At 35.2% G+C, this 14,088-nt stretch overlaps 1 protein-coding gene across 1 annotated transcript in view; it reads right to left on the bottom strand.

Annotated features, from left to right (window-relative positions):
- The window catches only part of LOC102554937 (transmembrane protein 182-like), a 66,960-nt gene that overhangs the window by 19,172 nt on the left and 33,700 nt on the right, over nucleotides 1-14,088 (bottom strand). The window contains exon 4 of the mRNA XM_008773359.4: nucleotides 10,419-10,556. Coding sequence (XP_008771581.2) covers nucleotides 10,419-10,556 — 138 coding nt within the window. The remainder of the gene's footprint in view (nucleotides 1-10,418; nucleotides 10,557-14,088) is intronic.

The raw sequence follows: 14,088 nt of genomic DNA, 5'->3' as shown, positions 1-14,088 counted from the left end.
CTATGAGTTCATTCTGTCATGGTGGGAAAAGTATAGAGGCAGAAGCATGAGGCTGCTGGTTACCATTGATGTAAACCTGGAAGCAGAGATAGGGAACTCTGTCATTCAACTTCCTTTTTATCTCCTCCCCACACTTTATTCATTTGAAACCCCAGCTCACATCATGGGGCTGCCTATACACAAGGCAGATCTTGCTCTTTCAATTAATTCTCTCAGATAATGACCTAATAAACCCAACTAAAGCTGTACCTTAATAATCAGTTAAGTGTTTCTTACTCTAATCAACAAAAATAATGGACCATCAAATCCCAGCAGTGGAACTGCTGTCTACATGGTTGTTACACTTTTACATTTCTGAGAACTCTCCATACTGTTTTCTGAACTTCTTGTACTAATTTACATTTCTCACAAAAGGGCATGAATGTTCCCCTTTTATTCGCATCTTGTGATCTCTTTGTTTTTTGATAATAGCTATCCTTACTGGTATAAGATAATTTACTTTGATTTTCACTTAAAGATCCCTAAAATTGGTGATGGCTATCTTACTTAATTATAATACATTTATTTAATTTCATTTGAAAAATAGTCTCTCACTTACTTTTATTTTTTTAACATTTTTATTTCTCCTCTGAGAAGTAGAGCCCCACTCTGGGCATCATTGCTGCCCCAGTAGTGTATCAAATCACTGCAGGACTAGGTGCATCCTCTCCCACTGAGGCCAGACAAGGCATCCCAATTAGGGGAACATGATCTACAGGCAGGAAACAGATTCAGGGACAGCCCCGGTTCCAGTTGTTGGGAGATCTGCATGAAGATCAAGGTGCACATCTGCTACATATATGCAAGAGGCCTAAGTCCAGTCAGTGCTCACTTTTTGGTTGGAAGTTCCATCTCTGGGAACCCTAGAGGGTCCAAGTTAGTTGACTTTTTTGGTCTTCCTGTGCAGTACCTGTCCTCTTAAGGTTTGGCAATCTTTCTCCCCAACTCTACCATAAGACTCTCTGAGATCCATCCAATGTTTAGCTGTGGATCTCTGTCTCTCTTTCCATTGGGTGCTGGATAGAGCTTTTCTGAAGACAGTTATGCTAGGTTCCTTCTGCAAGCATAATATAGTATCCTTAATAATGTCAGGGATTGGATTTCAATATGGGCAGGTCATTGGTTGGCCATTCCTTCTGTCTCTGCTTGATCTTTATCCCTGCAATTCTTGTAGGCATTACATGTGCAATTAGACCCATAAAATTTAGATATACTTGTTTTTCTGGGTCTATGAATAATGTTGTTGGTAATGGAATGATGGATGATGAAATTTTAGTATATACTGTATGTGCATGTATTTGTGCATGTGTGTGTGTTTATGTAGAATTATATTATATAAAATGTACCATAGAAAATGTGCCAAAATAAACTATAAAACAAGATGAAATTCTGTCATTGGCATTAATTAGCTTTCTTTCTTCCTTTCTTTCTTTCTGTCTTTCTTTCCTTCCTTCCTTATTTATTTATTTATTTATTTATTTATTTATTCCTTTGAGATAGGGTCTAAAGTAGTCCAGGTTAGCTTCAAACTCATTATGTAGCTAAACTGATCATAAACCTTCAGACTATATCTCCAAAGAGTTAGGATTACAGACATATATCATACCTTCCAAAAGTGGAAATTATAGGCATCAAGCCTAAATTCTGTCATTTACAAAAACATGAAATAATCTCAAAAATATTGTGTTAAATTAAATTAGTAAGAAAATGAAAGACAAGGGTCTGAGATATGGTTCAGCAGTTATCAGCACTGGATGTTCCTTCAGAGAACCTGGGTTTGATTTCTAGCACCCACATGGTAGTCCTCAACCATCTATAACTACTGTTCCAGGAGATCTGGTGTCATTTACTGACCTCTTTATTATGCTTCATACATATATGTGTTGGACAGATTGTCATGCATGTAAAACATTGTACATATAAAACAAAATAATAAAGGAGAGAGATGGAACTTTTAAAAAAGACAAATATGTATAATCTCAACAGCATCCAGTATCTAGAATGTGTTAGCTACCTAGTAGAGAATTACTTAATGAGAAATTGTGGATTGTTAAAGGATTGAAGGACTTAAGTACAAAAGTTATAGTTATACTAGAAAGAAATAATATGTTTTATTAGTTGATTGCAATATACAATGAACATAGCAAACATAATGTATCAAGAATTACAAGATAGAATTTTAAGTGTCTCATCACAAAAAACTTGACAAATGCTTGAGATGATACCTGCTGTAATTATTCTGATTATATGAATTGCGGTTTTGATGGATTAAACAATTTATATATGTATTAAACATCATATCCACTTCATAATTTTTTATAATAGATAAGATATCATACATATATATATATACATATATATATATATGCATAGTACTCTTCTACAGGCACCTAACAAAGTGAAATTGCTACTCTGTTATAATAACTTAATTGAAATTCTAGCCCAGAACTATAAGATTGTGTGAAGTAGACAATTAGAATTTTACCTAAGTGTACTTATTTTTGTGCTTGATAAAGTCATTAACCCTTATCTTTAAAACTCAAACATATGCCAGAGGCTGCATGGAGGAAAAATTGTCTCAGCTCGTTACTCAGGAGTTATACTGTAGATCATGCATGCTGCCACAAAAGGATTTCTTTATTGCCATTTAACAGTGTTTGTATTGCTAACTCTTAAATGTACATGGTTTTATTATCAATTAAAAAGCTTCTATGCACCAGATATAGATGTCTCCTAAGACAGCCACAGCATGTCTAATACAGAGGCAAATGCTAGCAGCAAAATCTGAACTGAGAACGGGACCGTCACTGGAGGAATTAGAGAAAGGATTGAAAGAGCTGAAGGGGCTTGCAACCCCATAAGAACAACAATGTCAACCAACCAGAGCTCCCAGGGACTAAACCACTACCCAAAGACTATACATGGACTGACCTGGGCTCCAACTGCATAGGTAGCAGAGGATGACCTTGTTGGGCACCAATAGAAGGAGAAGCCCTTGGTCCTGCCATGATTGGACCCCCAGTGAAAGGGAATGTCAAGGGGAGCAGTAAAGGGGGTGGATGGGGAGGGGAGGACTCTTATAGAAGAAGGGGAGGGAAGAGGATAGGGGATTTATGGCCAGGAAACTGGGAAAGGGAATAATATTTGAACAGTAAATAAAGAAATATCCAATTAAATAAAAAGCTTCTATGCTTTTATTACTACCTGCCAACATGTACCTGTAGAATTCTTATTTCTGTAGCTCCTGTTTCTGTAACATTTTTAACTATAATGGGAAATACTTTGGTGATTATGGGTCTCAAATGCCACCTGTTATCTGGTTTATAAAAACTTCAAGAACTTTGTAGTGGTTCTAGATCCCTTCAGAGCATTAACTTTTCATTTTCAGCCTCTGTGAAAATGAAAATTTCACCTGTCTCTTTGAGTGTATGGTTGGTATCTTTCATACCACATTTAAATGTCCATTTAAATACAATACCAAGAGGTTACAACATCTTTAGTAAGATAGAGTGAATAACATATGGTGTACAACATATAACTTCATTTTATAATATTGTACTTTATTCTAGATATTTAAGAGAGTGGATACAAAGTACTCAAACAACAGGGAGAAAAGACATCAATGTGGAAGCTATGTATGTTAATTTTCATAATTACAACAATTATTTCACTATGTATATGTTTATATAGGCATATAAAACAAAATTAATGTAGGCAAATAGCCAAAGACAAAGTGAGAATTTTAGATACTCCAGGAACAAAAGCAACATGTTCCAAATAAAATATATTATTCTATAAAAATATCTACATATTACATAAAGTGTCAGGATATTTTCAAAGTGAAAAGAAATGACAACGATAAATACAAGAAACCATAAGTACAATAAATTGTTCTTCAAAAATCAAGAAAAACAAAAGGTGATGATTTCATCAATACCACAACTGAAAATCCAGTACCATTAAGGAAATTTTTCAATAATTGAACTCCCTTGGGTAAAATCAGTATGGATACTGCAGATAACATAACTATAGATAACACATGATCACAATGGACAAACATAGAGAATTCTATTCAACATAAGCAGAACAAACTTTATGATCAAAAAACAATTGAAAAAAAAGCAATCAATTGAAAAAAAGCACACTGTAGAATGGAATCACATTTAAGAGGAATGGGTTTTTAATAGATATTTTATTTATTTACATTTCAAATGTTATCCCCTTTCCTGGTTTCCCTTCTGGCAAACTCCTATCCCATCCTCCCTCACCCTCCTTCTATGAGGGTACTCTCATACCTACCGACACACTCCTGCCTCCCGATCCTGGCATTACCCTACACTGGGGCATCGAGCCTTCACAGGACCGAGGACCTCTAATGGGAGAGGTTTTTTTTTTAAGAAATAAAAATGTCTATGCCTGACATGATTTAAATTCAGATTAAAAGTGCCTTGAGATTCACTCCTGCCCCAGTCAGAATGGATATCCTCAAAAAGTGAAATGACATCAAATGCTAGTACAAACATAGGGAAGAGGAAATTTTGTTCAGAGTTAATGAGAGTGTGAACTGGTACAGCCACTATGGGAATCAGTGTTAGATTTTCCTGAAAAGTATAGAAATAGAACTATTATAGGAAGTAGCTACATCACTCTTGAGCTTGTATCCAAAGGACATTTATATCCTACAACAGAGATAGTTGCTTGTCCATGTTAACTGATAGCCTATTTACAATAACAAGTAAGGGAAATCAGTACAAATGATTATAAATGAATGAATGGATAATAAAAATGTGGCACATGGAATTTTATCCAGCTTTAACGAGAAAATGAAATTATCAGGTAAATGGAATATAACTGGGAATAAGTTACTCCAAATGACATAACAAGGACACAGAAAAAAAAACCACCTCTTCCCCTTTCTCTACATCTTCACAAACATGTGCTGTCAGTTAAATTTTTGATCACACCCAATCTGATAGGTGTAAGGTGGAATTTCAGGATTATTTTGATTTTCATTTACCTGATGGCTAAGACTATTGAACATTTCTTTAAGTGCTTCTTGGCCATCTGAAACTGCTCTATTGAGAATTCTCTGTTTATCTCTGTGCCCCAATTTCAATAGGGTTATTTGGTTTTTTAGAGTCTAAGCTCCTATATTTCATTTTTTTTCTGAAGAATTGACCCACTAAACTACCCCTTTTTCTATCTATAAATCTTTGTATCTATAAATCTGTGGTTTAAGTAAAATTTTCAACACATTAATCAAACTGAAGATATTACGTTTAACTTGACTGATGTATTGCTTATTTAATTTATGTTAGAAGTTTTGACCTTGTGTCAAAATCATTTAAAAAGAAATGCAAAATAATCTGGTAGACAATAATTATGAAGAAACTATGAAGCATTTTTATCAAAAGCAAGATACATATACTCAAAATAGTAGAAAATTCCAGGCACTTATCTAAGCTATGATTTTGAATCATGTCAGCTAATTTTTAGAGACGTTACACAGAAACCTCCAACTTAGATGAATAGTATCATATTTAACCAATGGCAATAATCCCATACAATGATTTCACATTAGGAATTTGAGTCAAGGTAAACAGTGTCTACTTGAAAATATATAGCCATAGTCCTTTTGGAGGTGGTGGAACAGGAATGAAAATAACAAATAATAATTACACAAGAAAACAGCTTCTCTATTGGCTTAAAATAAACAAATATATGTGGCAAAGTTAGGAGTATAGAAGTAGAAACCTAAATTTCAACAATACTGTAAGGTAACTATAGAAATTTATCTTAATAATACCTCTACATGTTCATCCCAAATATTTAAACACCCCTACCAAAAAGAAGAAATAGTTTTTTGTCTTTTCTATATAAGCAATAATAGCTTGAGAAAATATTCCATAGAATGAAGAAAATGTTCACATATAATTATTTGTGCTGTAGGAAGACATTAAAAAGTGGCCAGTTCAAACACTTCTCTATTGCTGGTGGGAGTACAAACTTGTACAACTACTCAGAAGTTCAATTTGGCACTTTCTGACAGAAGTGGGAATATTTCTACCCCAAGACATTTTTATACCACTCCTGAGCATATACCCAAAAAGTGTTCCACTATCCCATGAGGACACATGCTCCACTATGTTCATAGCAGCTTTCTTCATAATAGCCAGAAACTTCAAACAACCCAGATGTCCCTCAACTGAAGAATGGATAAAGAAAAGGTGGTACATCTACAGAATAATGCTGTTGAGATATTTTTAAAAAAGACATCATGAAATCCATAGGCATATGGAGGGAACTAAAGATATCATCCCGAGTGAAGTAACCTTGAGCCAGAAGGACACATGTGATATGCAGTGACTTATAATTGGACATTAATCATAAGTACAAAATACCCATGCTACAATTCACTAACCCTAAGAAACTAAATATCAAGGAATGCCCAAGAGGGGATGCTTGAATCTCACTCAGTGAGGAATAAAATAGTCACTGTAATGGATAGAGGGAAGGAAATTGGTGGGAGAGGGGATAGGGAGGGGAATGGGTATCAGATGAAAGAAGAGCAGGAGGGAGAGGGCCAGTAGAGTGAACAGAAATTGGTGAGGTGTATCAAGAGATTTGGGATGGGGGAAGGTTTCAGGGTGTCTATGAGAGTGACTCTAGCTCCCTCAGAGTGGGAGATACCGAGACAGAAGTTGCCATCTCCTGTAGTCTGACAGGATTCCCAATGGAGGGATGAGAATACCAAAACACCCACAAAACTTTGACCCAAAATTTGCCCTGCCTACAAGAAATACAGGGACAAGGATGGAGCAGGACTGAGGTAATGGCCAAACAATAAGCAGCTCAACATGAGACCCACTTCATGGGCAAGAACCAATCCCTGACAGTATTAATTATACTCGGTTAGGCTTGCTTGTTGAGAGCAATGCCCTTGAAACCCTCCATTATTGATGTTAATATTATGGTTAGAGTTAAGTATGACTGGGTTCATGGAAAATCACCAGCCAGCTCCAGAAGACTAATACAAATCTGGTGGTCAAGATGAATAATGATATGATAAAGTTGTGACCTTGTTGAGAAATACATCTGAGGTCAAGATGCCCAATGTGATGACCTGTAACCTTTCTGAAAAACCAACATCCTCCTGACTAATAGATATGACCAACCTGTGACTTTTCTGACATCCTGTTGATGTCAGTCGATTGTCTGACCACAGGAACTGTGTTCTTGGCCTGCATAAATATTTCCCACTTCCCACCTCTCTCTGTTTTTATGGTATAAATTCAGCCTTGGGAAAAAATAAAATTGTTGCTTTGATCAGACTCTTGTCTTGGCGTCCTTCTTTGCGTCTCTTGTCCCCCATTCTCTTCCAGGTACCCTCAGCACCCTGTTGACAGTTGCTGACAAAACTCTAGTATATCTGATCTCTGAGAGACTCTACCCAGCAGCTGACTGAAATAGATGCAGAGACACACAGGCAAACATTAGATGGAGCTTGTAAAGTATTGTGAATGGATTGCAGGAAGGATCATGGAACCCGGATCGGGTAGGAACTCTACAAGAAGATCAACAGAATCAATTAACCTGGACTCTTGGGGGCTCAAAGAGACTGAGCTATCAGTTACAAAGCATTCACAGGCTGGATCTAAGGATATCTATGTCCCTATATATCCCATACATATCCCATACATATCCCACATATATCCCATATATGTAGGTCCCATATCCACTGGAGTGGGTGCTTACCCTGACTCTGTTGCCTGTTTGGTGATTTTGTTCTGCTAACTGGACTTCCTGATCTGCCCTCAGTGTTAGAGGATATGTGCAGTTCCATAGTGAGTTAATGTGTCAGGATGGCTTGGTAGCAATGGGAGACCTCCTCTTTCTAGGAGGAGAAAGGGAGAAGGGAATAGAGGAGGAGCTGTGTGAGGGGAGATTGAGAAGAGGGGAACTGTAATTATGATGTAAAATTAATAAAGTCCATAAATGAAAAAGAAATTAGATAGCTTTGACTTGTCCATTTGTCCAAAAAAACGTGCCCTGCTCACTGTCAGCAACATGTTATATAAATCATGATAATATCAAGAGAGGAAACAATTACACATTAACATGAGAGATAACATGTGAGATACATATGCCATGTGGCTGCCAGTATTACTGTAAGTGTACTTTCCCTATGCTTTGAAATTTTGAGTCTCTTTAAAGCTAATGTTCTGTTTATGAGGTGGGGGGAAAACAGACACTATATTTGTTTAAAAATCTGGCTTCTTTAGGGAAGCAATATCATAATGGTATGAGTTCCAAAATAGGCATATGAACAAGATAAAATTAGATATGTGAAGATTTTATATACTGTGTTCACCTTAGTTTATTTGTAGGAGAATATAATCTCCAGTTTCTTCATGTGTCCCATACTCATTTTTACCTCAGAGCCAGTAACTGTCGATGACATTCAGCACTTGAGTTATTTCTACTTCTGCACTTACAAGCTGGACTCTGGGCACCACAGCTTTCTATATTCAAGATTTTAAACTGATTTCTCTCTCAAATTCACTCAATTGGATATGGATTTGTTTCTTACAAATGCTTACTAAACTATTAAAATTATTTCACATAAAATACTTTCATTTATTATTTTATCTATTATTCTCGAAGTAATCATAAGTCATTGCATACAGAATATATACACTTGTGCATATATTATAAACTAGATTGTGGTAAATATATTCTTTATTTTCACACCCCTCCTACTTCTTTGTATTTTAAATTTCCTTTATAAAAATGTATTCCTTCAAAATTTCATAGATATATACAATGCGTCTTAATTATATTCTCCCTGCCTTCCCTCCTTCCCTCAATCTCCACCTGGCTCTTCTCCCTAAACTATCTCCCTTCCTTCTTTTTTATTGTTGTTTTATATTTCAACCCATTGTGTACAATCTGTATTGTTCATATGTTTATACCTGTGGGGTTATTTGGTGGACTGTTGTCAGATGAGGAAGCACTAGCTTTCTCATTGCTCTAGCAGTCATTGGTGGTCCATAGTTCCTCAGCCAAGCATGTACTCCCTGTTCTATGCCAAAAAGTGTATTTGGTTGATTGATGGATTGATGGATCAATTGATGGTTTATTTTAAGACATGGTTCCATTACGGAGCTGAGGCTGTCCTGGAATTTACTATGTTGGTAGGCCAGGCTGACTTGGCTGCCTCTGGTTCACAAGTGATGAGATTAAAGACCTATGCCACTGAAACTTGCTAGAATTTTTAACTGGCTTGTTTTAATAAAGAGAGCTTCTTATCTTTACACCTTCCAAACCTGTTTCTTGCCTTCATGATTACTTATGTCTCTATTCCTATTTCATTTCCCAGAAAGCTTCTCCAGTTAGACAAATGTATTTCTTTGTTGTTTTCTGGTTTTGAGGACTTAAAAGCCTGTCTCCAAGGAATTTTTCAAGATTTCCTCTGTATTTCTAAGGTGACATCTGCAATTTCATGTATGTATCAAGTGGACAATTGATGTATAAGACTTTGAAAAAATGATGAGACAATATATATTAAGTGGCTTGAAGAAAAATGATATCCATGCATAAAGTTAATGAATATATTACTTGGTTATATTTAGGTATTCTATAACAAATATACAAATGTACATATATGTGAATATATACATATAGATTATACAACTGCACATATTACCATGGCTTTTTTCACAACTTCTCTTTACTATACCCTGCTATGTATTCTCTCTGGGCCTTTATATTTATCTATCCAATAGAAATGCCTTCATGTTGTTAACTTTGTATGTAGCTCAAGAAGTATGACATTTCTTTTAGGCTAGTATAATGGTGTCCCTTATTAAAGCATTATGGTTTTAATGATGTTAGGAAAAACACAAACTCTACAAACTAAACAAAATTTTTTCATCCTTTGTCTAAAGACATGAACATTATATTTCATTTTATTCTTGCCACATGGACCTACAAAACTGACATAGTGATTGCATATTAGTTTCTCAAATTTATTAACACTTTATCACATTCAAGTCTCCCCCAACCCTATGCATTTTTACATATCTCTCATGTACTTAGAGGAGAAAATAACAGCAATCAACATATTTGAAAATGCACATAAATTGTTAAATATGATCTTTCTGTAATACAACCAAGAATAAATTTTCTATATGTAGAATAAGAAAATAATTTTTATGAAAAGTTAACATTGGAAAAATATGCTTCATTAACCATGACTAATTTAATCACAATTTCTTATTGATTCAGTTTATCTTCATGTAAAGATTTTATGGAAAATACACTTATGCACATGACAATGTAGTTGTAGTTTATGTCCATAAAGTGAAGCAACAACTTACCTGATATCATCAGGAAGCCACCTCCAACTTTATAACACCCAGCACTGGCAAAGGGCACTCCGTATACCAGCAGAAATCCCCCTGACAGACCAGAAGCAGCACCTAATATAATGAAGATTGTCCAAAAGCCTCTGTACACTAGTGAGGGAAAAATACTGTGTCAGAGCATATTATGAAAAATGAGGAATAACACCTGACATAAACCTTTCATTAATACAAGCATCGTTTGTTTTAATTTCTAGCATAATAGTTATTCTTAATTTGTCACCTATCATTTCCTATTTATCTTTCCAAACACACCACAGAAGACCTTTCTCATTAAATGTCTTTTGTTATTTCTATATTTTAGGTTACTGACACCTCTGAAGAATCATCATTTGACCCATCTTACAAAAGTCCTATCATAGTTGCCTTTTTTATGTACCAGTAATGTAAGATTATACTTTAGTATTTTCCACTGTCAACAGAGTGTCCTGGCCCATAGTATAATTCAAAATATATTTACTACATTGAGTCATATGCATGCATTCAGTTTTAGTTCTAAAAGGATATGCAAAGAGTTTCCTATTTGTATCATGTTTCTAGATCTAATGTTTCTGGGGGCAACTATTTTATAAAATTCATAATGTAAACCAAGACTTCAAATTGAATGATTAAAATCCAACATTTTAAAAGATTCATTTATTATATATAAGTACACTTCAGCTATCTTCTGACACACGAGAAGAGACCATGGAATCTCATTATAGATGGTTGTGAGCCACCATGTGGTTGCTGAGATTTTAACTCAGGACATCTGGAATTTGACTCATCATTTGAACACATCTTGTTCCTACTTTTCTCTTCCCCAAAATGTTACCAGCATCTATTAATGTCTGTTTAATGTAAATTTGTGATGTTAATGCTAACAACTCACTCTTCTGCTGAAGTGTATTGTTCTCTCTCTTCCTCTAGACTTTCTGAAAGGCTGAGTTCTTATATAAGAGGGATGTGTGAACATATGAAATTATTGTCACAAGTATTTCATGTAAGTACATCCTTAAAGTAAAAATAAATATATGTAATGCATCATTATGTAGGATGAACAAACAGATCATGGGTTTGTTCTTATGGTTGTTGTTTGGTTTGCTATTTTGATACAGGGTTTCTCTGTGAATCACTGGCTGTCCTGGAACTCGCTCTGTAGACCATACTGGACTCAGACTCACAGAGTTTCTCCTCCTGGTTCTGCCTCATGAGGGCTGAGATTAAAGGCTTGAACAGTTTTTATAATCATATCTTCTCTTTTGATTTAGCTGATTTGACTGGGTAGACAGGGGTTCCCTTCCTCTGTCATTGCTCCATGAGTATTCTTCCCAACATGCACATTTCCTCAAAGAGGACTACTTTCACTAAATAAAGGGGGGTTGTCCAAGGATACATGAATAGAGGTGTTCCCCTAATAGAAGATCCAAAACAAAATTTATAATCACACATCCTCTGTTGCTCAATATAAGCCTAAATGTACCATAGGTTTTAGGAATTTCTAAAATTCAACTATAAAGAAGTATGGTATTGTAACATAATCTTCAATTTCATGAAAGATTAAATATGCTGCATTCTTCATCTAGAAGAAATAGATAGAAAATAAAGTATAAATGATCTATATTTTAGTTTTCTGATATTACAAAGCAAAGGACTGTGGAACTCAGAATATAGTCTATCTTACCATTTCTGTGGGAACCCACATACACTCAAAGAGAAAAATAGCCCATTATGCACAGTAAAAAGGATGTTTGAAAATGAGCATCTGAATTGTAAATGTAATTGAATAATTTATTTCAATTCAACCGTATCTTTAAGGAAATAAAAGACACATGAAGCATAATTTTCCAGAATATCATTCAGTGAGTTGTCTAATTTTTAGCTGAATATTAAAATGTATGTTTTGATTTTAGAATTTTTAAAAATATATATTCTTAATAATTCTTTGAGAATGACAGACAATCTCTTATGAGCAGATTCATTCCCTGCTTTACCAACAACTCTTATATAAGTGTCTTAATTATCTATCTTGGTCAAGTGGTATAAGCACATTAATGGAGGTGACAGAAGAGGATAAGGCCACGGGCATCAAATACCCATATTACTGAAGTTATAAGAGGTTGTAAGCCATCCTGTACAGGTGCTGAGAACCAAATTCAGATGCTCTAAAAAAGCACTATGCACCTTGAAGCACAGTAACCACCCTAGCCCATCTTTCTAGAACCTAAATATTTTTCAGATAGTACTTTTTTCTTATAAGTATTAGTAACTAACATAGATAGATAGATAGATAGAGAGATAGAGAGATAGAGAGATAGAGAGATAGAGAGATAGAGAGATATGCATCTTGAGGGTGTGTGTGTGTGTGTGTGTGTGTGTGTGTGTGTCTGTATGTATACGCATGCACACATGTGCACTCAAATAAAATATGATCTCTATCCAAGTAAAAGAGTAAAATATATCAGGCAAAAGGAATGATATGTGGTGACATATAATAATCACACTAACTAAGAGAATTGTGAATAAGACCTGATTCTAGAAGATTTCTCTGTGTAATGCGATTAAGAAGAATCAGTATATGAAATATCATGAACATTGTTAGGCCCAATGACATAAGCTTAATCTCTGAAACCTACATTGAGGAAGTAGAAGAGACAAGTTGTCTTCTAATATCATATGTGTTTTGGCACATATCTAAGTAAATAAATAAATAAATAAATAAATAAATAAATGTAAATCTTTTAAACTATAGGCTCTATTATAAAGGAAGAAGGTCAGGCTGAGTCCTGTGGGACACCCCTAGCTGCTTGTGATAAGCCACCTGCTATCCCCCCTGCAGAGTTCCATTATCCTATTTCCTACCTAACACCTTGATTAGACTAGCTGATCTGGAAGCACACAGGTTAGAGTCCCTTCCCACATTGATCTTTCCTGCTTTCTGAGTCCTCTGGAAAAACACCACTCCTCAGCCCACATTCATCAGAACTACTGATCATACAAGACAAGAATATTGATCAGAGGCATTCCACACCAGAATCATCGAGGTTAGGCCCCTCCCAATAACTCCTACAACAGGAACATCCAGGGACTAAAGGCCATCAAAAGAACACAACCAACAAAAGCCAGGAAAATATGATACCATCAAAGCACACCTACTCTACTATAGCAAGCTCTGGATATCCTAATACAACTGGTATACAAGAAAATGACTTTAAGTCCAAACATATAAATATGACAGAGACCTTTAGGAAATAAATAAATCCCTTAAAGAAATAGAGGAAATTACAATCAAACAGGTAGAGGCTTTTAAAGAAGCAAATCACTTAAACAAATACAAGAAAACATAATTAAATAAGTAAAGGAAACAAACTGTTCAAGACCTGAAAATGGAAATTGAAGCAATGAAGAAAACACAAACTGAGAGAATTCTGGAGATGGAAAGCCTAGGGAAGGGAACAGAAACAACAACTGCAAACATCACCAACAGAATGCAAGAGATAAAGAACAGAATCTCAGGTGTAGAAGTTACAATAGAAGAAATTGATACAGCAGTCAAAGAAAATGTTAAATCTAAAAATTCCTAAAAAACAATACACAGGAAATATTGGATACCATGAAAAGACCTAATCTAAGGATAATAGGTATA

This window comes from Rattus norvegicus, chromosome X (genome assembly GCF_036323735.1).
Source record: "Rattus norvegicus strain BN/NHsdMcwi chromosome X, GRCr8, whole genome shotgun sequence".
Lineage (NCBI taxonomy): Eukaryota > Metazoa > Chordata > Mammalia > Rodentia > Muridae > Rattus > Rattus norvegicus.
Note: the sequence above shows the minus strand (reverse complement) of the source record. Positions and strands in the feature narration are given on the sequence as shown.